The 22,176-nt window shown below is 43.2% G+C and overlaps 2 protein-coding genes across 2 annotated transcripts; one reads left to right on the forward strand and one right to left on the reverse strand.

The window, feature by feature from the left end:
• The first annotated feature begins 387 nt into the window (after window positions 1–387).
• Window positions 388–1,781, forward strand: fabp2 (fatty acid binding protein 2, intestinal). Its single transcript, XM_076044629.1, has 4 exons — window positions 388–609; window positions 901–1,073; window positions 1,361–1,468; window positions 1,584–1,781. Exons 1-4 carry the CDS (start codon window positions 543–545, stop codon window positions 1,632–1,634), a joined length of 399 nt encoding a protein of 132 aa, XP_075900744.1. The 5' UTR covers window positions 388–542; the 3' UTR covers window positions 1,635–1,781.
• Window positions 1,782–5,023: 3,242 nt separating this feature from the next.
• usp53b (ubiquitin specific peptidase 53b) lies at window positions 5,024–21,399 on the reverse strand. Its single transcript, XM_076044726.1, has 17 exons — window positions 20,969–21,399; window positions 19,365–19,561; window positions 19,113–19,273; window positions 18,539–18,631; window positions 18,161–18,295; window positions 17,671–17,784; window positions 17,412–17,494; window positions 16,780–16,876; window positions 15,081–15,227; window positions 14,566–14,715; window positions 14,286–14,454; window positions 11,633–11,758; window positions 10,811–11,522; window positions 9,872–9,933; window positions 7,436–7,514; window positions 6,437–7,296; window positions 5,024–5,655 (listed from the first exon to the last, which is right to left on the reverse strand). Exons 2-17 carry the CDS (start codon window positions 19,456–19,458, stop codon window positions 5,579–5,581), a joined length of 3,159 nt encoding a protein of 1,052 aa, XP_075900841.1. The 5' UTR covers window positions 19,459–19,561; window positions 20,969–21,399; the 3' UTR covers window positions 5,024–5,578.
• Between the last annotated feature and the right edge of the window lie 777 nt (window positions 21,400–22,176).

Below are 22,176 nucleotides of genomic sequence, written 5' to 3' on the forward strand. Positions count from 1 at the left end.
TCGGCTTGGGTCTGCAACCTTATTGGCTGATGAGTTGAACTTTAGGCAGAGGGTCAAAATACAAACACGAGTTTCAAGCCAAGACAAACATTTCTTACAAACAGTTACTGTATAATACACTATACTATACTCATTTCTACCAATGGCTTGCATACAATATCTATAAGCGTTGCCTGCTCTGCTAATTCCACGTTGCACTGCCGACTGTTAATGTGTTTCTGCAGTGCGTAACTCCCTTTGTAAACAGAGACGTGAGACACAGGTACGGCAGACTGACGGCTCTTCATTCATTCATAGCTGGTTCCGCACGGGTCTCTGGAACAACCTTATCACCCGCAGCACTGGATATTGCCTTATTGCCTTGTTGTGTGTGTGTTTTCGCGCATGTGTGTGTGTTTTTTAATCCCTCCACTTAAGTGACTAGAAACGGCCACATCAGCACTGGGGCAGACGACGAGATAAGAGTGCGTGTGATTTATAAAAGGGCTTCCAGACTGTGAGAGGGACACTTTCTGACTCGCCCTCACCCGCTCACAGCCACCATGACTTTCAACGGCACCTGGAAGGTCGACCGCAGCGACAACTATGAGAAGTTCATGGAACAAATGGGTGAGTAACAGCAGGCTGCAGCTCTTCAAATACCAGGCGCACGTGCAGCTTGTAAATATTTTCGCTTCAGCAAGGCGAGGACCATGCAGAAGATTGCATGAATAATATTTTAACTTTTAACATGGAGTTTTTAAGTACATTTTAAGGTGTTAAAATATGAGGAGCAGAGTTGTTGCAGTGCATTTTAACTGTTTAGACACAGAAGAAACCTGGTCGTTTGTGCAAGGTACACCCGCCACCCTTGCAGATCTGCATCAGTGCTTTGAACAAATGCCATGTGTCCATTGCCAGGCGTTAACATGGTGAAGAGGAAGCTGGCTGCTCACGACAGCCTGAAGATCACCCTCGAGCAGACTGGAGACAAGTTCCATGTCAAGGAGTCCAGCAACTTCCGCACCGTGGAGTTGGACTTCACCCTCGGTGTCACCTTCGAGTACAGCCTCGCTGACGGGACGGAAGTATCAGTAAGTGAACTGTTTCCTATGACGTCACTTACACCATAACAAGACTGTGTAACAGGCAGTCGCCTCGCGTAAAAACATGGCGTGCTGTTTTCTGCTAATCCTGCAAGGCTGCTAATGTGGAGATAACAAAGTCCCTCAAAATTGTGGTAACCTGTGTTTCAAGAATAAAATGTAATTCAGAGCTCACTACAAGACCAGGGCATCCACAAAGAGGCCAAAACTCCGCACTTTTGCAAAGCCTTGACTACGTTGTCATCTCATAGACTCTCCTTGTATCACTTTTGCAGGGCGCGTGGATCCAGGAAGGCGACGTACTGAAGGGGACTTTCACGAGGAAGGATAACGGAAAGCAATTGATAACAACCAGAACTATTCAGGGCGGTGAACTTGTTCAGGTAAGCAGAGCACCAAAAATCAATCTATCTACCTATCTATCTATCTATCTATCTATCTATATATATATATATCCATCTATCTATGCCTCCTTAACACACTATTGTTTTCCAACAGACCTACAGCTATGAAGGAGTGGACGCAAAGAGGATCTTCAAGAAGGAATAGACTCATCACAGAATTAAATGCAATGCTGTCACAAGTCTAGGACCATTCCAACATGCATTTGTTTTTAAATGTGTGTATGAAACAGTTTTCAGTACACCAAATTTTGATACTCACAATTATTAAATCATTTTGTAACTGAATGTGTTATTTGTGTGAGTGCGTGCATTTTTTTTTAACAATGAATCTATGACACCCTGCTGAGATCAGTCAAAAGAAACGACAAGCTTACACAGGTGGCTGATGAAATAGTGATAGCATTGTTTCAACTTTATTCAACAATGAATAAAAATAAATATATATTATGTACAAAAATATAAAGTGTTGACATATCTCCATGATTCTTTTAACGGATACTTCCATAAGTCATGAAGCATTCACTGAAGCACCAACAACTCAATAAACCAGTGATGTCAGGCCAAATCAATCAAAATCACACGTCAGATCCCTTGTAATTTGACAATTAAACCAATGAAACAAGGTAAAAAGTTTTACCTCCTGTAAAATTTTGTCATGTCTGTGCCCAGAGAAGATTATTTTCATAAAGTGCCCATAGCGTCCACTGTGTTTGTCTTTTGAAATGTGAGTGTACAAAAGGTCAGAAAATGCGACATAACATCTCCAATCTCTTCCTCTCAGTCTTTATTCAACAACTGAGAATTTGCTCACGAAACAGAAACACAGAAAAAAGGCACTCTAGATAAAAACTCAAGACACCAATTTCAAAGTGGCGGAAAAACATGTCTGCGGGCAAAGAAAATAAAAAGTTTGTATAGCAGATGACGAAAATAATGAAATAATGGAAGTGAAAGTCTAAGAGCATCAGTCATAGACAAACATACACATGACAACGCTAAATCTCTTTTTTAACCTTGAGCCATGATGCGACTATTATTCGTTCATTTATTTGTTCACCCAGTAAATTCATATCATCCACTAAAGATGAGTCATTTACACAACCCTGATTCCAAAACATTAACACTATGATGAAGTTAAGTGAAAAAATATGAAACATTAATAAAGAATCATATATATATATATATATATGTATATATATATATATATATATATATATATATATATATATATATATATATATATATATATATATATATATATATATATACATATATATATATATATATATATATATATATATATATATATTTTACTTTTGTTGTAATATGTGAAGGTTTTATTTTAGTTTTATTTATATGATGTGTTAAGTGGTGAACTTTGACCCAACATTGCTCCTGAACCTTTGCACCATCTGAAAAATACCCCATTATAAACCCTTTATGACATCACCCACTGCTGCCAAATCACCTTTGCCTGAGTAAAGTTTCAAATAGCGCTTGGTATTTTTTTTTATTGTAATTGTTTAATTGTTGTTTTATTGTAATTGCATTAATATCTCCTAATCATCATTACAACATTAGAAAAAAATCACATCATTGTAAACTCATTCAGACTATTATCTCCATTGTGTCTTTACTGAATATGAGCGATACATTTCACTTGATCCCTTTACGTTTTGCGCAGCGTGCTCATTTATTTGAAATCAGGGTTGTCCTTGCGACGCCACAGCGAACGCGTCGAAATGTGTCCTTGTGTTATTCAAAAGGTGGAGACGCTTTATTTTCCCCCAGCTCGTTCAGAAAGTGTGCCTCTGCTCTCCTTGAATTTTGAGTCAAAAAATAAGCCATGACCAACGTAAGCAGTAGTGAAACTCTAGGTCTTAGGTGCGATTACACAAATCTCCAGAACGCCACCCAGAATAAACACAACACAGAGACAAATACACACACAGCAAAATTGTGCCTAAATGTGCGCGGTAAAAAAAATGAAAAAAAATGAAAAATCACCTGACAAAATCGGTGGAGGCGGAGTGGAAGAACACACGAGTGGTGGATGTTTGCTGAAAGGGTTTGGCAAAGGAGTGGGCACAAAAAGAAAAAGAGAGGGACATCCCCACCTTGACTCTGACGTGACCGGATGAATGTACAGAATACAAAGCCTTCCAAATAGCAAAAATGCTTTCAAAGTGACCGATAAAAGAATATACGGTGGATGCATAGTACGCCCGGGACAGTCAGCTGTTTGCTAATGAATTGTCTTTAGTCGGATATCTGTATTTACAGTTGAAGCATAATCAAAAGGTAGTGAGGACAATGACATTCAGTTTAAAAAAGTCTGAAAATCAACTGTACAAATTTATATTTTTTACGGATTCATTTTATTACAACGACATAAAATTTGATATAATTTACGTTGGTTGGACTCAAAGTCCGAGAATCGTCATCATGCTCATGCTTATGCTGTACACGCAGCTAGTAAGACTTTGTAAAGGCCACATGCATGTTTCAGACCAATCAGTCTGGTCCAAGAGAATAGTTGTTGTCAATACCAGATAGGCATTTTAATAATGTTGGCATCGTTATGAAAAAAGTACCTGCAATTTGCCTGCTTAATCTGTCTACTTGAAAAGGAAGACTGAGAAAATACAAATTGACATCACTGTGAGACACAGGAAAAGGAGTACAGGAAGCAGCACGATCCAAGGTAGAGTACACAACGTGACACGGTTGCACACAGTATATAGTAACCTGAAGTGAATGAGGGCTGCCCCAGCTACAAATCCACGTGTCCGACCAATCACAGGATTGCTATTTTGCTGCTAGGCTAACCCTGATGCATATCATTAGCTCACGTGTTGAGAAACTGTGTCTCGGGAAGATCCTCACGCACACATTAATGATGGATAATTGACTTTCAGAAAAAAAGAAAAAAAAAACACACCATGAATGTTGGCGTGTAGGCTACAGGACAGCCCTCAGACCTTCATTCACACACAATTGTCGTATTAAATCACCCAGAAATGAAAAACAGTTGGAATAAGAGGGTGCTAGTATCTTGAAATATTGCAACGTTTCTCTCCTGGTGAATTCAAGCCCTCAATGTGCAGACAGTCTTTTCTGAGACATTGTTCCCGCCACAGATTGGTTATAGTCATTTAAAGGCCCGAGAGTGTAACATTTACAGGGATCTGCCGGCATGAAACGGAGCTGAAAGTGTGCATGCATCTTTCCATGGCGATGTTGCTAGAAATGAACAACTGTTGCGTCTTCACTTGCTCAACAGGACCGAGGCCGTGTTGTGCTGCCATTTAATCTGTTTTATGGAAACACACCAACAGCAGCTGATCAATTATTTGAGAGGGAACAATGTTAAAACAGCAGCGCTGTGGGAATATTCACTCATTTGTTTGCTGTATGCTTTTTGTACCATTAGATCCTGCAAAATCTTACACACTGGCCCTTTAAATGTGCTGCTGCTGCTGCTGTGGATGCAGACCTTTGGCCTCTATGGTTTGTTTTATGTGTGGGAAATGATATCAGACAGTATAACTTTATGATCCCCTAAACAACACTGCGAGTTATTAATCTCACTTTCTTTGCAGTCCTCTGTGTAGTTATTACACTAAACTACACACCCTGACACTCAGACTGTGGACTTGACCACCTTCCTGCCTGCTGCACAACGGCTGCACAGAAATAATTTGGACGGTAACAGAAGGTGTCACAAACAATTGTGAAAAAGACTCTGAGACAGTTGTGCAAACTCAAAATCGTATCAGGTTTTGGTTGAAACTCAATCTAACTGCAGCACTACTGCGGGACAATGGAAGACGGTACATGAAATGTCGCGGCTGAAAGTCCGTCCAACGGTTCTCAACGCCTTTTCGTGATAGAAAAAAACCAAAAACGCTTTGACTTTTTGTGACAAGCTTGCATAAATACCGTAGTTCCCACTCCAATCTGGAGAAGTCGCAACTGTGTAACGTTTCTTTTCCCCGTTTCTGTAAACTCTTTGGCATCCAGTTAGAACCTTTTGAACCCTCGTCCGCACAGTCTGAGGAGGGAAAAAACGCCTTACCGACAGAACGCTCACAAAAACCCACGTTCGTCCAGTCCTTTGGCCGACACTGGGTTCCATTTCGCGGTGGGTTTATTGCTATTATGGCCTGTGAAAGAAGAGAAAGGCTGCATTAAAAACTGTTGGAAGCTCAATGTCTGAATCTTCCCCAAAAAGGAGGAAGTCAGCACACTGTATGTTGAGGCGAGTTTTTAAAGGTTCAGTGTGTAAAATTTGGCCTGATTTCTGATTTTTATATTGGTAAAAGCTTAATCTACTGGCACTAAATATATTAATAAAAGTGTATACTCGCAGTACAATAAAAGCTATTTGGTTTTCCTACCCACACAACCGTTCTTATTTATATATGAAAATATACAGAGGGTAAGGGTCTTGCTCCCAGTTAGCTGTCATCCTGCACCACCATTTTCTAAGGAAGCCTGGTGTGGACAATCCAGCCCGCCACTTGACAGTGCGGTTTGTATTTAGGGTGAACGCTCCCATCCTCAAATAAACCAACGATGAAGAAGAAGAAGGTGGACGAGGTATCCAGGTTTACGCTCGCAGGCCATCGTAGTTCACTGGCAAGCTTGGGAGAGGGAGGCTACGGAGTCTTTAAGGGGACATAAGTGAAAGAGCGCTGCAATTTAAAATGTAACCACTTTATTATCGCTGTTTCTTCTGAAAATCTCCAAATCTTACACACTTTACCTTTAATTCGTTCATGTTGGATTTAGGTTTCAAGCAGGACATTTAGTCGGGGGTTATAGGAAAAATACAAGCTCGATTCCACTAAGCGAGGTGCTTCTCTGACTGAGCTGTTGGTGGCGTCAACCCCAGTGTGCAGATCTGAGGCTGCGAGCGGCTCCGGGTGGTGCGGGGGGGCTTACTTGTTTCAGCTCTGGCTTTTGGCACGTCTTGCGCGTAAGAGTCGGCGAGCGCGGCGTGCCTCACGTCCCGGCAGTCCGCCGCCACCGCCGCCCGCGGCACGGCAGCCGAGAGCACGAGAGGCCTCTGGTTGTGGTACTTGAGACGGTACGTTTCCGTCATGCAGTTGTCCACGTTAAAGTATGTGGTGAGCGAGACCTCCTGCTGCTGGGCCGCCGCCACCACCGCCTGCTGCTGCTGCTGCTGCTGCTGCTGCTGCTCCGCCGCTCGGCAACTCGCCAGCCGCTCCTCGCTCTCGCAGGACGACGGCGTGCTCCTCTCGGGGTCCGAGCCCGACTTGGAGCTGGCGTCCGAGAAGGTCCTGAGGGCCGAGATGTCGGGCTTCCTGTGGGGGCTGACATAGGACCTGGAGGGGAGGCGGGGACTCGGCGGGAAGGCCTCCTGGAGCATGCGGGGTCGGAAGAGGGCGTGGCCGCTCTCGCCCTGCTGCGGCGGGGAGACGAGCTGGTTGGGCCGCACGTGGCCCGGTTGGGTGGTCCCGGGCTGGCGCTGGATGCAGGGCAGGTCGGGGGCGGGCAGGTTGGCGGGGGGGCGGTAGGGCAGCGCCAAGTGAGGACACTGGGAGTCCGAGGCGACGGCGTTCTCCCCGTCCTCGGGGTCGGAGAGGACCAGGTCGTCGGAGCTGTTCCACTCGGAGCTGCTGGTTTTGGCAAAGTGCCTCGGCGCGGCGCACTCGTCGGCGTGCCCCCTATAGCCGGGCGGCTCCTGCTGCCCCTCACCCTGCCTGCTCTCTGAACCCGGGGCGTCCCTCTCTGAAGACACTGCCTTTCTGGAGGTGCTAGACGCGTACTTGGACTTCCGTCTACAAGACACAGGTTTGGTAACGGATGGTTATTGAATAGAACGAAGGCCTATTTTTTTAATTTATTTTTTGTTAACGAGTCTTTGTATTTGACATCTATATCAAAAAGGAAATGTTATTTTCAAGTTAAGGGCACTACCTCAAACCTGGACTGCACTTTAGATGTATGTGCGAGACTTGGTCATGGTTCTTCCCCTGAGGTTTGAGTTGGTGTTTACCTACAAAATATGAAACAAAAGGTGTTCAAAACTCAGAGACATAAAAAAGACGTAAGGTTAAGAAAGAAAATATACAGGAATTTTAAATAAGCATCTTCTGAAAGGACTCTTTTTCAGATATATGATATTTAAATAGTCATAACTGAAATGGTAATGTATTATCACCTTTGGAACGTTTGTCTAAAAGATGTTCAATACATTACGAAAAATAATACCAGAAAAATAAGGACACAGAAATCTTGCTATAGAAATACCCATGCTAGAAAATTAAAATATAAATATTTGATTTTTGGTTAGTATTCTTAATTACAAACCAAAAATCAAAATTGTTTTCCGGTAAAGATTTTTATCCACAAAAAAAAAAAAAAAAAAAAAAAAAATCAATAGTGGAAGAGGAATCTTGTGTGTTGGGGGGAGGAGGAGGGAGTGTTCAAAAACAACAAAAAAACAAAAAACAAAAAAACAAAACGAAGCATAAGAAAATATATAAAATAAAAGCATAAGTGTCCTCTAACACTAGGTGGCAGCAGAGCGTCATCTCTCTTCTTTTCCTCAGAGCCGGATGAGTGAGTCAGCGCGCTCACTCCGAGCAGCAGAGGGAGACAGGGGGCTGTGAGTCTCCTCTCTTTATAAATAGATGTGTCACTCCTTTCCCCCCCCTTTGTTGTTGCGCGGGAGAGGTCCGTGCGAGGATAAAAGCTCCAACTGTAGGTTAGAAACGCTGTCTCGGCCCTGCGCAGCCTCGACAGAATACCATGTGGCCCGGCATAGTTGGAGGACAGCATGAGAAAGAAAGATATTTTTGGCAAATGCCAGTAGCTACGTCCAGCTGTGCTATCAGAATGAGCTTTGTGGGATTATCATCAGATTAATGCCTGCGCAGGATTGACTGTGTGACGACGAGGTTAAAGATGCCAGTCAGAAATCTACCCCGGACTTATTCAACCTTTATTCACATTGCAAACGGGACAAGTCGCGATTTACCTGCTGCGCAAACTGACACCAGCATAATGAATTTGTAAAGAAAAAAAAGATAAAGAAAGAAAGAAAGAAAGAAAGAAAGAAAGACAGCTCTCTTTTTGCATGCTGCTGCTTTGCCCTTTCCTTGCTCACTCTGAGCGCCGTGTGTGTGTGTGTGTGTCGTATACGGGGTGTTTTATTTTGTAAATCTTCGGTGCTAAGACTGAATTTCTCTTTTCCCAGTAAATCTTTTCCTAGAAGCGGCGCAGATTACAGGCGAGATATAATCGTCCCTAAGCACACGAGTCATGTTATTTATGCTAGTCTTTGTAGTCTCCACATATTTGCAGTTACGTTGGGGAAAAAAATACAAATGGCTGCATTTTTTAAAAATTGTTTTTAAAATTTGAGAAATCTGTTCTAGAATATCGTTTTAAAAAATTATTAAAATTTACACACACACACACACACACACACACACACACACACACACACACACACACACACACACACACACACCTCTTTTTCCAAGAGGAGTGTTCTGAGCTTCTTCTACTTTCTCAAGTCAGGCCCCTGCAGTTGGAGTGTGTCTGACATCCCTTCTCTCATGCTGTTTTCATCACAACAAAAGCATGCGTGCCAGTGTGTTTCTTTCAGCGCAGCCGCACCGAGAGGAAGCGCAGCATTATTTTTGCTTAACAGGGCTGATGTTGGAGAAAATTCCACACAAAATCCTGAAGCCCAAACATACAGAGATGCTTGAACCACACAGTTTAAATGGTCTTCCATCATCAGGATCAGGATATCGGAGCGTGGGAATGTTTTTAATAATATATTATTACACAGGAGACAAACTTGAAAAGCACATTTTACACACAAGTGTCTTGGATTCAAAGGGTCCTCGGAATGCACACTCTTCTACCATGTCTTCCCATTTAACCAAAGAAAAATACAACATGTCATTTTTAAAACTGTTCAACTGTGTCATCAGCCCAAAGGAGCCACAATTCCTCATGCTGCCTCTTCTTCTTCATCTTGTTTTCTCTTTTTAATCGCATAGACACAATATTGTGGCCTTTACAGGCTTGATGTAGGTTTTGTGCAAATGATTTGCACAAATTATTAGTATTTTTATTAGTAGACTGCTTCCCTGCCATGAGTACCTTCACACAGAATGCGAACATGACACTAGTGGACGTCAACGGACCGATCATCGAGGTCACAGGATCGAAGTCAGTGTTGAGACTGGAAACCGCATTTCTTCTAATGGCCACAAGGGGGACCGTTTAATCAGCTATTTTAAAAAAGAGGCCAGTTTTAGGGGGAACCTTTGAGAAAATTACCGTTAGTCTGACTTGGTTCACGTTGTTTTTTTTAAACATATTTTTTAAACTCACCATTGTGTGATGGTGACGATGGTATGCTTGATTTGCCGTCTCCTCCCTGTTGGTGCAGTTGACTGTAAATAAACAGTAAAGTCACTATGGAGAACACGATTAATCTATCAATGAAAAGTCTTTTTGTCTTGACAAAGGCAAAAAACAAAGATGGCACAATTCTGCACAAACACTATTGCATTTTTGTGTCTTATCTATTTAATCTTGACATTTTTTTGAAGACACCCTGGAATTCTATCAATACAGGATCAAGAGCTGAGTGTGACATGAGTGTGAATTTCAGTGCCTTTAAAGGAGCAATTTAATTGCTTAATGTACTTCATGCTGTCAGTTCAAACCCCTGTAGCTGCTTTTCCATTACAGTTATTTGCAAAATAAAAGCAATCATTTGACAAAGTACAATTGCGATTTGCAGGTGTTTCCATTGAATGGTGTGAAGCTCATAAGCTATAAATCTCTTCCTGCGAGAATTGCAAGATTTACGTTTCCTTTAGTTGTTTGCGTCTGTTTGAATGGTTGCTATATTTTTCTCTTTGATTACTTGTAGAAAATATTCCGTCTCCTCCTCCTCCGTCCAAACATTACATGGCAGTTTCACTTGAAGTGAACTGGTCATGTGACCCCATACGTCACATCCTGTGGCGTGTAAATGCAAAAAAAGTGTTTCCATGACACTTTCACGATATACCTCTATATGGATGCGTCTGAAAAAGCACCTCACGAGAGCGTCAATACCTATTAGAGATATTTGAGAGTTTTTTTTTCCGAAATGTAGGAATTTCCATTACCATTTTTTTTATTGCGATTTTAGGTTTTGTGCAATTCTCGGGGTAACGGAAACGCAGCTACTGACATTTTTGAAAAGTGCTTCACTTCTTCATGTCTTAAAGAACCAGCTGCTCTTCTTCTCAGACTAAAGGTCAAGGTGCAGCTTCCTACCTCGGCTGCGGTGCGTCTGGCGTGGACCTCGGCTCTTTGCCCGCGAAGCAGTCCACGCCTGGCGAGTCCGGGTTGGTGGAGCCGCTGCTGAGCCGGTCGCTGCTCTCGTAGCCGGACTCGGTCCTCTGGATGGTCCAGGTGTCGCTCCGCAGCAACGTCTTGGGGCCTCCCCTCAGCCGGCCGCCCCTCTGCTGGTGCGCCCTGCTCTCCGACTCCACCGAGCTGTGGCTCTCCGTCTCGTGCCGCTGCTCGTCCTCGTAGATGGTCATCAGACACTTCTGCTTGCGGTCCTCTCGGCTGCGCGCCGCCTCCCGGCCATCTTCGCCGTGCGCTCGCTCCTGCGAGCCGGCTTTGCTGTGGCGCGGGCTGTCCTGCTGCTGCTGATGCTGCCGACGCTGCTCCAGTTCACTCAGGACCGTGTCCACGTTCAGCACCTCCCTGATGGGCCTCCAGGTGGACTTGGGTTTGCAGCGGCTCCCGTCGCTGGCGCCCTTTTCCCACTGCTCTTGGCAGCCGTCCTGGTCGTAGCTGCTCACCGCGGAGTTGTTCCTCCTCTGGTTCTGTGGGCCGAGGGTCTGCCCCTGCGCCTCCTGGGTCCCCCGGCCCGAGTGGTTCGACGACTTGTAGGAGCGCGGGTAGGTTTTCAATTTCTGCTCCACGTGAGGCCGGGGTCCGTTCTCCGGAGGCGACGTCGATCTTGTATGGGCCATGTCTAGGGGAGGAGAGTCACATCACATTCCAAACTTGGCAACCCTCATTGCCTCAAATCACTACCTGAATATATTCTTTCTCCCCATCACTGTGTGTGTGACGCGTGCCCACCTCTGTGCTGTTGCGATGGATCCGCTTTCCGATGCCCTCGCTCCTTCTTGGACGCGTCACTTGGCCTCTGCAGATTCTCTGTCAAAGGTTCCTGGAATTTCTTGGGACTGCCAAGCGGATGTTTCACTGGACAGGGAAAAAATATATGTACGCAACAATGACGGGTGAGCGGCTGCTCTGCAATGCAGAAAATTGAACTTTTAACTTGGGATTTATTTATATTTTGGGCGCAGAGAGATACAGTAACTACCTCTGACATCCGTGAGGAAAATACCAAGTAACTGCCATTTTATGCCAAGGATGACAATCTGATGTCTGTTGGGTTGGCCATAGACTGTGTGTAATTGAGTGTTCGTAAAAGAGGGAGAATATGGCATCGATGACATAAAGCTCAATAGACAAGGTTTGATTTCTGACACCGACAATTGTTTACGGTCTGACCAGGAAAAGTTTGCATAAAAAGTCCAGAAGAGGTGGCGCTCTAAACCCCAGAAACAGATCAATCTTATCAATGGGTTGAAAAAACTGATTTAAAAGACTGCTGAAAAAAAAGATTTATCTTTGCTAGGATCATGTCTTCCATCACAGCATAATGACATCAGTGCAATACAAAATGAGCCTGGAACATGACAAACACAGTTATATTCTTTTTTATTTAAATATATTTGGCTTATTTATGTTGTTGATCGTTTTTATGACTGTTTAACATTCTGCCTCATGTGCGCTTTCTTTCTTTTTTTGTCCTTGTGAACCAAATAAATTAAATTCCCAAATATATTATTATATGATGATGAGACTCACACATTGTGAACCCTTCCTTTACAACCAGCAGTAGATTAGAATTACCACTGACCCGTGTGCCGATGTTTCAGTTTGCTTCTTACACCTGAGAGCCACGTTTTTGTTGTTTCCATCATTTTTATTTCATTCTCAAATCAGTTTGTTTTGATTCATTTCATTTGTTTTATTCAGTTGGTACTTTTTTTTAAATCAAATTTAAAAATAAAGTCACTTTTGAACATGAGGTAAAATTGCATAATGTTGCGTGCGCACGACCGGCTGCAGGATGTTCCAGCAGTGGTGAGTAACAGCGGTGAGTAAGCTGTATAGTATTATGGTTTTGCAGAGTTGCTGCTGTAGCCTAAAGCTGCCGCTGAAGCAGTTCTACTGAAAACACAACCAGATTAAACACAGTCCACCTTTCACAGCTGCTTACTAATTAAGCAAACACTTTTTGTCATGTCGCCTTAAGTTATTTCTGAAAAAAACATAACAAAAAAATAACAAAGGCTCTGCAACACAGGGTGCAACTCACCTGCGTAAAAACAGCGGAAACCACATGATGGGGTGAAAAATACCCCCGAGCAACACTTCAAGACAAAGCATTAAAAAAAAGCTGTGAATAAATTTACTTACATATATTTTTACGAAAACAAGAATCCAGTCCCATCACAACGCCTGTGTTCGGTCGCCACATTAAAGCACAACAATCCATCTAAGCAGGTGAGGCACCATCGCCGGAAAAATAAATGGGCAAAAACAAAAAACTGGCAGACAAATGAATGGAGGCAAACATCAGATGTGTTTAGGAGACGAGACGCGAGAGAAGCCAGTGCGCTTTGCCACAGGAGCAGGGATTATGGAGCGAGGCGTGGGTGGTAAATCTGCGTGCAACAGAGGCATCATCCTCATGCCAAGTTCAAGCCGGCACAGAGGGCAGGACAATCTCTCTGCCTGCACTTTAACAGCACTCTCCGCAATCCCGGCGGTGGGAAACCATATCTGTAATTTGCAGAGTGAAGTCGTCGCGACGTGTAATCACATCGTTTGATGTTTCATTTTACTCAGCGATACTTTCAGCAAAATTGTTCAGGCGCTATTGTTGTGCTTTTTGGGGGGAATTACTTGGAAATAGACAAACAATTTTTTTTCACGGTTTTGCAGTTTGGACTTAACCTCAAATTCCCTCAATAAAAAAAAGAAGCATTTTTAATGATACAAAACAGGGGAAGCAGTGAACTGTTGATATTAGATAAAGTGAAAAACTCTCCAGTATAAATCAATAAACTAACGTTTCTGATGCTTCTCAATATTAAAATTAAGGTTTTTGAATATAAAAAAGAGGTATACTGCTGGTAATAAACATACTTAGTAAGAACATGATTATATCTGCTGTCATTGTTATTGCTTTTAATCGGCTTATTCTTTTAGTTAAATAAAGAACATCTGCAGTCAAGGATTTTCTTATTTGTTAAAACACTTTATCGTGATTATTTGTTTTGAGTGATTCAGAGCAAACTGCTAGTCTGTGATTTGTATGGACACTAATCATTTTTTGGTAAAATTGAAAAGTTGATGATTGATTGGTCTATTGACAAAATCTTGCTTTAAAAATGGAAAATTAACTTTTTGGTTTTCACATGCAAAAGGCGGAAAACGAAGGCAAAATTATTAAAAGTTGTTTAAACGCAAAATTGCAGCTTTTACAGGCAAAGTGTCTCCACCTTTTTCTGTATCTCCATTAGTCAACGCATTAGCTAAACTGATGAACGTCAAGATGCTCAGGACTCCTCACAGTTAATGAAATGATTGTGTTGCAACACATCTAAAGTACACACCTGTCAGGTCTACTGGTGGGTCATTGGCATCTTACCTGTAGTGTCGCCATTTATTTGGGCTTTGTAGCGTGGACACATGGTGGTTTGCCTTGGAGCATCTTCATTGGACACTGGGGATCCCTCTGGATTGGTGTAAAATAAAAGGAGTGGCTGGAAATGCCCCTTAATACATTTGGAAGCTACGTCTTTCCATTTGGATCCGATCTAGGGGGGGGGGGGAACCCACACAGACACACACATAAAAATGGGGACACGAGGGCTTGCAGAGGTAGCCGAATTTCACGGATCAAGCAGATTAATAGGCAAGTTCCTGACCTCCTTTACAGTAGCGTCGTCAAAAAACATCCATTTCGAAGATTTGGTGTGGTAGGCAAAGGCTGAGTAATGTTTACTGGAAAAACAGATCATCCCCACAAGATGCAGCTCACTCCGTTTGGCGGTTTCATCAGTGACACGGTTGAAAAGCTGAAAAGAAAGCAAATTAAGGGGAGCTTGATCTTCACATATCGCTTTTGGGCAGATGCTAAATCCTACTGGAATAAAAGCTGAGTGTGTGTGATATGTGATTGCTGACAATACAATGGCTAAGCTTTTTTTTTTCCTTTTTTTAAAGATACTTTTGAGCATGTTGCCTTTATCCTATCAGGCAAAACACAATGTGGAACACAACATGCAGGAATAGGTGCTGGGTTAGAGTGACAGGGTGATGCACCATCTCAGTACATGGTTTGTCTAAATTACAACTTGTGGAGCAAAAGTGTATGTTGATATATATGACATAGTCTTAATAAATAAATTCAGGTTTTTGTTTTACAATTTTTTTTTTTTACCCCGCACAGGTTCAGCCGTGGTCCGAGCGACCAAATGACATCATCGGTCAGATCTGACTGCTCTGCATCCCAGACGAATCCAATGGTGACAATCTCTGGACAGTTCAGGAGCACACGGCGAATCTTGATACTCTGACCACAGTCGCTCTGCCGAACATGAAAGAAAAGACGCAATGCAATCAGAGTGATTGATGCTGTGTTTATGGGAATTCTGACTGCGGGGCATTCAGGGAACATTGTGATTCAAAGACTGGAACAAGTAGTTTAACACAGGCTTTGATCAGATGGGGGAGAGGGGTGGTTACACCATTCTGACCTCTGACCCCTGTCAGCAACAAGGCATTTTCTTCAACACAACTGTGGCTCACTGGATGTTTTTGTTTTTTGCGACCATTCGCTGTAAATCCATGAGATGGTTGTGATGGTGTGAAGATCCCAGTCAATCAGCAGTTTGTGAAACACTCAGACCTGCAGGCCGTCTACAACCAACGACCACTTCAGTCCCCTTCCTTCCCTGTTCTGATGCCGGCTTCAAACTTCAGCAAGTCATCTTCACCTCGTCTACATGCCCGAATGCGCCGAGTTGATGCCACAGGATTGGCTGTTGAACAACTGGCCCTAACAAGCCATTGAACGTTTTACTTACTAAAGTAGCTGTGATCACTCAATCCAATGAATCCAATGCAAATCATCTTGCTGCAAATTGATGAGTACCACCTGCTAATATCATACATTTTAGATTCTACCATGAAAATATTCAGGTTGTTACATCATCAATATCACATTCTAACATGCAACTGATCTGTTTCTCTTTTTTCTTCACTTACGTTCCTGGACACGCTCATAAGAAGTGCATTTCTTTTCAGCACTTCATTTTGTCAAACTGTGGCTCAGACCCCTTTTTTTTGGCTGCACACTCACTGGACAAATCTCATCACGGAGCACCCTGACTTAAAACCTTTTTAAGTCTCTGTAATGAGTAACCGAGCAAATCTCCATAAATATCAGAGTAGTAGCTCGGAGCTTTATCTCTGCTCGCTTCTCACAGGCACAGGCTCACTCAAAAAAAAAGAAAAAAGAAAAAAAGAGAGACAACAGTATCAAATACAGATGAGAGAAAAACAGCGGCTGTGCCCTCACTGCTATTTTTATCCCAACACTCGTCTGGCACCGTCTCCTTCTGGCCGAATTGAGAACAGTGTCAAAGCACAACGCAATGGCACTTCACACAGAGCACACCACACAGCTCCACAGACATTTCTCTGTCCATTTCGCAGCGACACGCCGGCCACAGGGTCAAAATATGTATTAATAATGAGTGAAAAGCGAGCAATTTGGTGTAGAAGGTTTTTGAACCACAGTCTTACATAAACTCTATCTGCTTTTATTTCGACTGTGGAGGCCTTCACAGCAACCAGCGGGCATCCGAAGTGCTTTACGTCAAGGAGGCCCAACAATCATTGGGGCAAAATAGGAACAAGTTACATAAATACAGAGGGAAAATGTCAAAGGGCTGAAATGTATAGAAACAAGTCTTCAGGCTGGATTCTTTTTTTTTTAATGCTTCTTCCCAAGAAGTGCAAATGTCAGGGTGCAACCTGTTCCAGTGTCTTAAAGGGGCAACTTGCAAAGATCAGTCACCTCGCGGATTGTATCAGGATTGCTCAGAAGAATCACGTCAGTGGAAATAACGACGTACCGGACAGCTCCGCAGGTCTCCCGTGTTGTTTGCCGCCTGCAGCAACTCTCCAAACATGTCGGACCTGTTCTTCCCCACCATGCGATCCACCTGCTGGCTGCACACACAAACACAAACAGTGTGAAACTACAATTAGCATTTTCGGTAAAAAATTGGACTTTTGCTCATGGTGGTTATATACACCGTCTTGTATTTGCATTAAAAAAAAAGCCATTTTTCCTGTGATTACTTGAATCTGCACTGTCAGTGTTTAACAGCAGACTGAATAATATTATAGTGTTACAATTGCAAGTCCAGTGTTTTCAAATGTGTGTGACATCCATTTTTTTCATTTTAACATTACAATTTAAACAATAATGTTAGAGCAGAACTGATGGCAAAACTATTAAGTAACTAATGAGATGTATGTAAAAAGGTGAACTGTGAAACAGTGAAAGTTGCCCCACTTGTGCAATGCACAGCAATATGAAAAAGAGCCTTTGTTTAGCAACATATAATTCTACAGAGAAATAACAGCCACATTTCTGAGACTTTGGCTGTTGGATGTAAAAAAGTTGATCATATAGAAATTCCTATCACAGTGTTTTCCACTGACTGCATACAATGATCGGGGCAGTGATTTGACTACTCACCATAAAGCAGTGGTTGAGACATAATGTACAAATTCTGTGAATGGGTGTGGATCTGAAGAGGCACCGCAGCAGCGACACACAAACTGCAAAAGAAAAAAGCATTTTTTTTAGGCAGGTTTTTTGACAAAGACTGAAATGAAGTCCTGCATTCTAACTCTAATGGACATTTTTTGATTTCAAATAGTGAAGAAACACCTCAGTACGGTTCTGCATTTTCACTCTAAGAATCAGCAAAGTGTACAACGTCCTGCGTATTGACCTGTTCGTAAAGCATCATGGCAAACTTCTGGTGGGTGATGCAGGATTTGGATGAACAGGACTCGGTCGCACTGTCTGAAACGATGTGCAGATGTATTCGCTCAAGGATGTTTTCCTGATGACAAGCAAACGAGAGAAGTCGGTCAGTTCACACTGTTGCGTGGATCCATCATTTCAAACGTTCAAACTAAGTATTAGACAGTTCCTGTGAATATGCAAGAAGAGCGCATTTGCACAACTTTGAATGTTTTTCATTTGAAAAGTCAAGGTTAAGGATATTTATTGTCATTGCATTTCTAAAAACATACATATGCAATGATACAAAATAGATTCAGGCTCTTGAGAATTTGACTGACAGAATCCAAAATGTACTCCCTGTTTTCTGCGTATTTAGCGACTCCCTCCGAGCCACCACTGAAGACGTGGCAGCGGAGGAAAAGTTAAAACGACTGACTGTCACTTTGAAAGTCAGCAGCTCGAGGTCAACGTACGAAGCACTCGGCAGCGTCATCCATCAGGCCGAGCTGGAAGCGCTGCTCATCTTTAAAAGTTTCGGCCAGAGCGTTACGCAGGCTGTCGGAGGGCAGCACGCGCTCCCTGCTCTGCTGGAACTGGCTGAATATGCTCTGGAGAAACACGACAAGCAAAACAAAACAAAAAGAATTGGTTTTACATGAAAATTGGATGGCGTACTGAAAACCCTCATTCAAACAAACCCCCGATTCCCACAATCTGCACTTGATGTATGTTTTTCCAGATTTTTTCGAAGAATAAAATACAATATGGCAAAAATATCAAATAGAATCGGCTCGTGAAACATTGACACGTTGTGTGTTCAGGCTGAGAGAAGGTTGCCCTGTCACACCGACCTTTAAAGCGCAGAAGATGCAGGCATCGCCAAGACAGAAGTGACCTGAGAGATGCCTCAAACTTCTCCTGAAAATGTCCAGCTGCCAGAGTACCTGTGGACACACACACACACACACACACACACACACAGATGAATACAAAGATAAAAATCAAACATATCTGAAGTTATTTCAAGCAGCTGTTGTGAAAGCAAAATGTGTTTTTCATTTTTAATACAACACTGATGACTTGGAACAAAACACTACTGTATATCTTAAATCACACCAAATCATTAAATCAAATATCAAACATCCTTTATTGCCATTGCAACAGGTAGCTACAAGGAAATTGGTTGTGCTTTCTCCCCATAGTGCAATTAAAAAAAAGTAAGAAAGTAAGTCATCTGATTATAGGTACAACAATTAGGACTAACAAGTTAAAAACATAAAGTGAGACTCGGGGAAACTGTTGGGTCGCACTCACTCAACCACTCAAAAGACTCATCGGTAACAACAGGGATTGAAATTTCCCACAATCCCTTGGGTTTTCCAAGTACGGCCTCTCGGCTAGACCACAATATGAAGCAGCCCTCACCTGAACAGCGCTGTTGAGGAAGCAGCTGTTCTGCCCTGGTTCATTCATCAGGCCTTTGGTGAGCGCGAGAGACATCATGCTGCCTGGCTGGTAAGATTTCTTCAGGCCTCGTCCGGGTTTCTTAAACATCTTTGACCATGTTTTGGAATTAGAGCCTGCAACTGAATTACAAAAAAACCCCACAACCATCGAGTTGTATTATTGCCTGTAACTTTGCGGCAAAAGCCACTGATTTGAGCAGGTGTCAACTACCTTCTCCAGACTTGGGTGGAGACTTGCTGCGGCTGGACATGCTGGCAGGTGGGAGCTGCTGTGTTGGTATGGCCATGGGCTCCGTCCATCTCATCCCCACGCACCTCCGCAGCAGTTAGCGGAAAGCATGGCGGGGATCAGCCGCAGGGCAGCCGCAGCAAGGTGCTACTGGACATTGAATGGCAACTGGACGATGTCTGAGGAAAGAGGGACGAGAAGTTGGAAAGACGTGAGAGGTGAAAAGCTGACAGTCAGCGCCTGGAAACAAGTCTCACGTCACTGTTTCCAGCAGTCTGCGGCAAGAAAAGACAACTCAAGCAAAGAATCAAACCACACAATCAACAGACTTCACACAACAGAGCCTCAAGAAGAGGACTTGCAAAGTGTGTGGTGGCATGCAGTCAAGCTGATCTGAAGAGAAGACAGACAACTTGATTTGCTGTGGTCTAAATATAGCAAATAATAATAATAATAATAATAATAATAATAATAATAATAACAATAACAATAACAATAATAATAATAATAATAAAACAATGACATTTTAACCAAATGCAGAGATTTGTTAAATGAATGAGATGTGCTTCTTTATTCCGACTTGACCTGAAACTACATTAGGGATTTACTGCTTCTGAAAATGTTCAATCAAAATAGGGGATGAAAGGGAAAAAAAAAAAAAAAAGCACATTTACATATTCAAACAATGAATAGTTTGTTAATAATTTCAGAAAAAAAATCTGCATCAAAATATGTTGTGCAGCTTTTTTATTAACAAGTAAATATCAGTGTGCATGAAAAAAAAAGAGAGTCCGATTTAAGGACACAAGCAGAGCAAACAGCCTGGCTCATCTGTCCTTTTTTCAAACTACCGTCCTGATACATAAGCACATTTGTGTAGTTCCCGGTCACAAACGTAGATCCAGGTGCCGTCTTACACAACACTGAATTCATGTTTGGACAAATCTGAAGCTGCTCTGGTTTGTTTTCATGTTGCATGGCTCCACATAAAAATCAATATTTGCACGGGGAACAGACGAGACCAAACAACACCACCACCACCACCACCACTACCACAACAACAATGACAACAACACACGGGACGTCTACCTGGAAAAAACAACAACCTCAGCGGGCTTTCTGACCAAATCGAGGGACTGACGATAAAATTCAAATTTTCACTTGGACTCCACAAAATGACAAACCCTCCGGTGACAACAACAACAACAACAACAACAACAACAACAACAGCACACAAGTGTCCCAGTGTCGCTCCTCGGCTCCCAGTTGTTGTCAGCGGCCACATGTGTTTGTGCGCCAACCGCTCAGACACCATGTGATCCCCGTGCGGGCCTATAGGCTCTGACACCACCAAACAGCGGGGCTTCACCCGAAGCGGGGACATAAATCGTGGTCAGCGGACGCACTTTAACTCACCAACCTTGTTTTCAGCTGCCGGCAGGACGGAGCAACACGGTGCCGGTTGCTCTGCACCGTGGTGCCGCGAAGGCAGGAGGAGGAGGAGCGGGAGGCGGAGGGCAAAGATAATGCCGCAACTTGGCGGTTTGAAGCGGCGGAGAAAACAAGCGCTCGGCGGACTGACTCACCTTAAAGGGAAGCGGACAGTGTGCGTGTTGTTTTCCGGTGCGGCTGTCAGCGGCTCTGCTCCTCGCGGTCTTCTCGACACTGGGAGAAAATTGCCGAGAAATGACTGCGGACGCGTCCAGACGCATGGAGCGCACTATCTGTCATAGTGCACCATTCCTCCCCTTATCCCTCCCCTAGCCCTCTCTCTCTCTCTCTCTCTCTCTCTCTCTCTCTCTCTCCCTCTCTCTATCCCTCCCGCTCTGCCTCCCGAGCCGCCGCCGCCGCCGCCGGAGATCCTGCGTGATGCCGCGGAGAGCCGCTCGGTTAAGGAAAGCTACTATTCGGCTGCAAATTCGTCCCTCTTCAAGTGCAAAAAAAAAAAGAAAAGAAAAGAAAAAACGGGGCCAGCGCTGGCCGCAGCCAGAACGTCCGACGCGGATTAGTGATGTTTTGAGGCTGAAGAGGTCAAACTGCGCCCCTAGTGTCACGTCCAGTGTACTGCGGCTGCAGCGGCTGCATCGCAATGTTCAATCCCTGCATGGTTCTCTCTCTCTCTCTCTCTCTCTCTCTCTCTCTCTCTCTCTCTCTCTCTCTCTCACTCTTTCTGTGTGTGTGTGTGTGTGCGAGCGAGCTGGCGGAAGGTCAGACTTGCAACTTGTCACGGTGATGATGAGAGAGGAGACGTCACATGACCACGCCGGTTTCATAATCATGCAGCACTCACTGGACACGCACACATGCGTGTACAGTGTATATACGTTTACGCGTGCTTTCACTTCAGTGCCTATATTTAATGTCACCTTTGGAGCACAGGTAATGAACACAAAACACAATATTTGTCATAATTGCTAAACATTTTAATTGTATATAGAATAAATCATATATTTTTATATTTTAAAATTATTTTAACAGTTCATAAATTGAAGTTGAATGTATTTTTTTATTTATTTATTTTTATCTCACATGCTGATGTAAACAGGAGGTGCATAACAAAAATGTGGCAGATGGGGCCTGGAAGAGGGAAGGCCTGCAGAGCTGAGCAGCCCCCCTGCCCCCCACACTGTTTCCTTTTAACCTAAATTACCCCCAAATAAGGAACTGTTAAAACAGAACAGCAATTGAATTTGAAATGTTAAGCTACAGCGGAAGTATTTCATTTGGAGCTAAATGGACACATGTTCTGTTAGTGAAAACAACAAATAAACAAACAAAAAGATAATACTATTGC

The sequence above is a fragment of the Nelusetta ayraudi genome, unplaced genomic scaffold (genome assembly GCF_046127955.1).
Source record: "Nelusetta ayraudi isolate G7.1 ecotype Tasmania unplaced genomic scaffold, CSIRO-AGI_Nayr_v1 ptg000004l, whole genome shotgun sequence".
Taxonomy (NCBI): Eukaryota; Metazoa; Chordata; class Actinopteri; order Tetraodontiformes; family Monacanthidae; genus Nelusetta; species Nelusetta ayraudi.

What these genes read in the sequence shown, in the direction of transcription:
- fabp2 (XM_076044629.1), top strand. Translation starts at nt 543, where the DNA reads ATGACTTTCAACGGCACCTGGAAGGTCGACCGCAGCGACAACTATGAG. An exon ending in GAAGTTCATGGAACAAATGG is followed by an intron (nt 610 to 900) that starts GTGAGTAACAGC and finishes GTCCATTGCCAG; the next exon opens with GCGTTAACATGGTGAAGAGG. An exon ending in AGGGCGGTGAACTTGTTCAG is followed by an intron (nt 1,469 to 1,583) that starts GTAAGCAGAGCA and finishes GTTTTCCAACAG; the next exon opens with ACCTACAGCTATGAAGGAGT.
- usp53b (XM_076044726.1), bottom strand. Translation starts at nt 19,458, where the DNA reads ATGAGATGGACGGAGCCCATGGCCATACCAACACAGCAGCTCCCACCT. An exon ending in CCATGATGCTTTACGAACAG is followed by an intron (nt 17,495 to 17,670) that starts GTCAATACGCAG and finishes TTTCTTTTGCAG; the next exon opens with TTTGTGTGTCGCTGCTGCGG. An exon ending in ACGACGCTACTGTAAAGGAG is followed by an intron (nt 14,455 to 14,565) that starts GTCAGGAACTTG and finishes CCCCCCCCCTAG; the next exon opens with ATCGGATCCAAATGGAAAGA.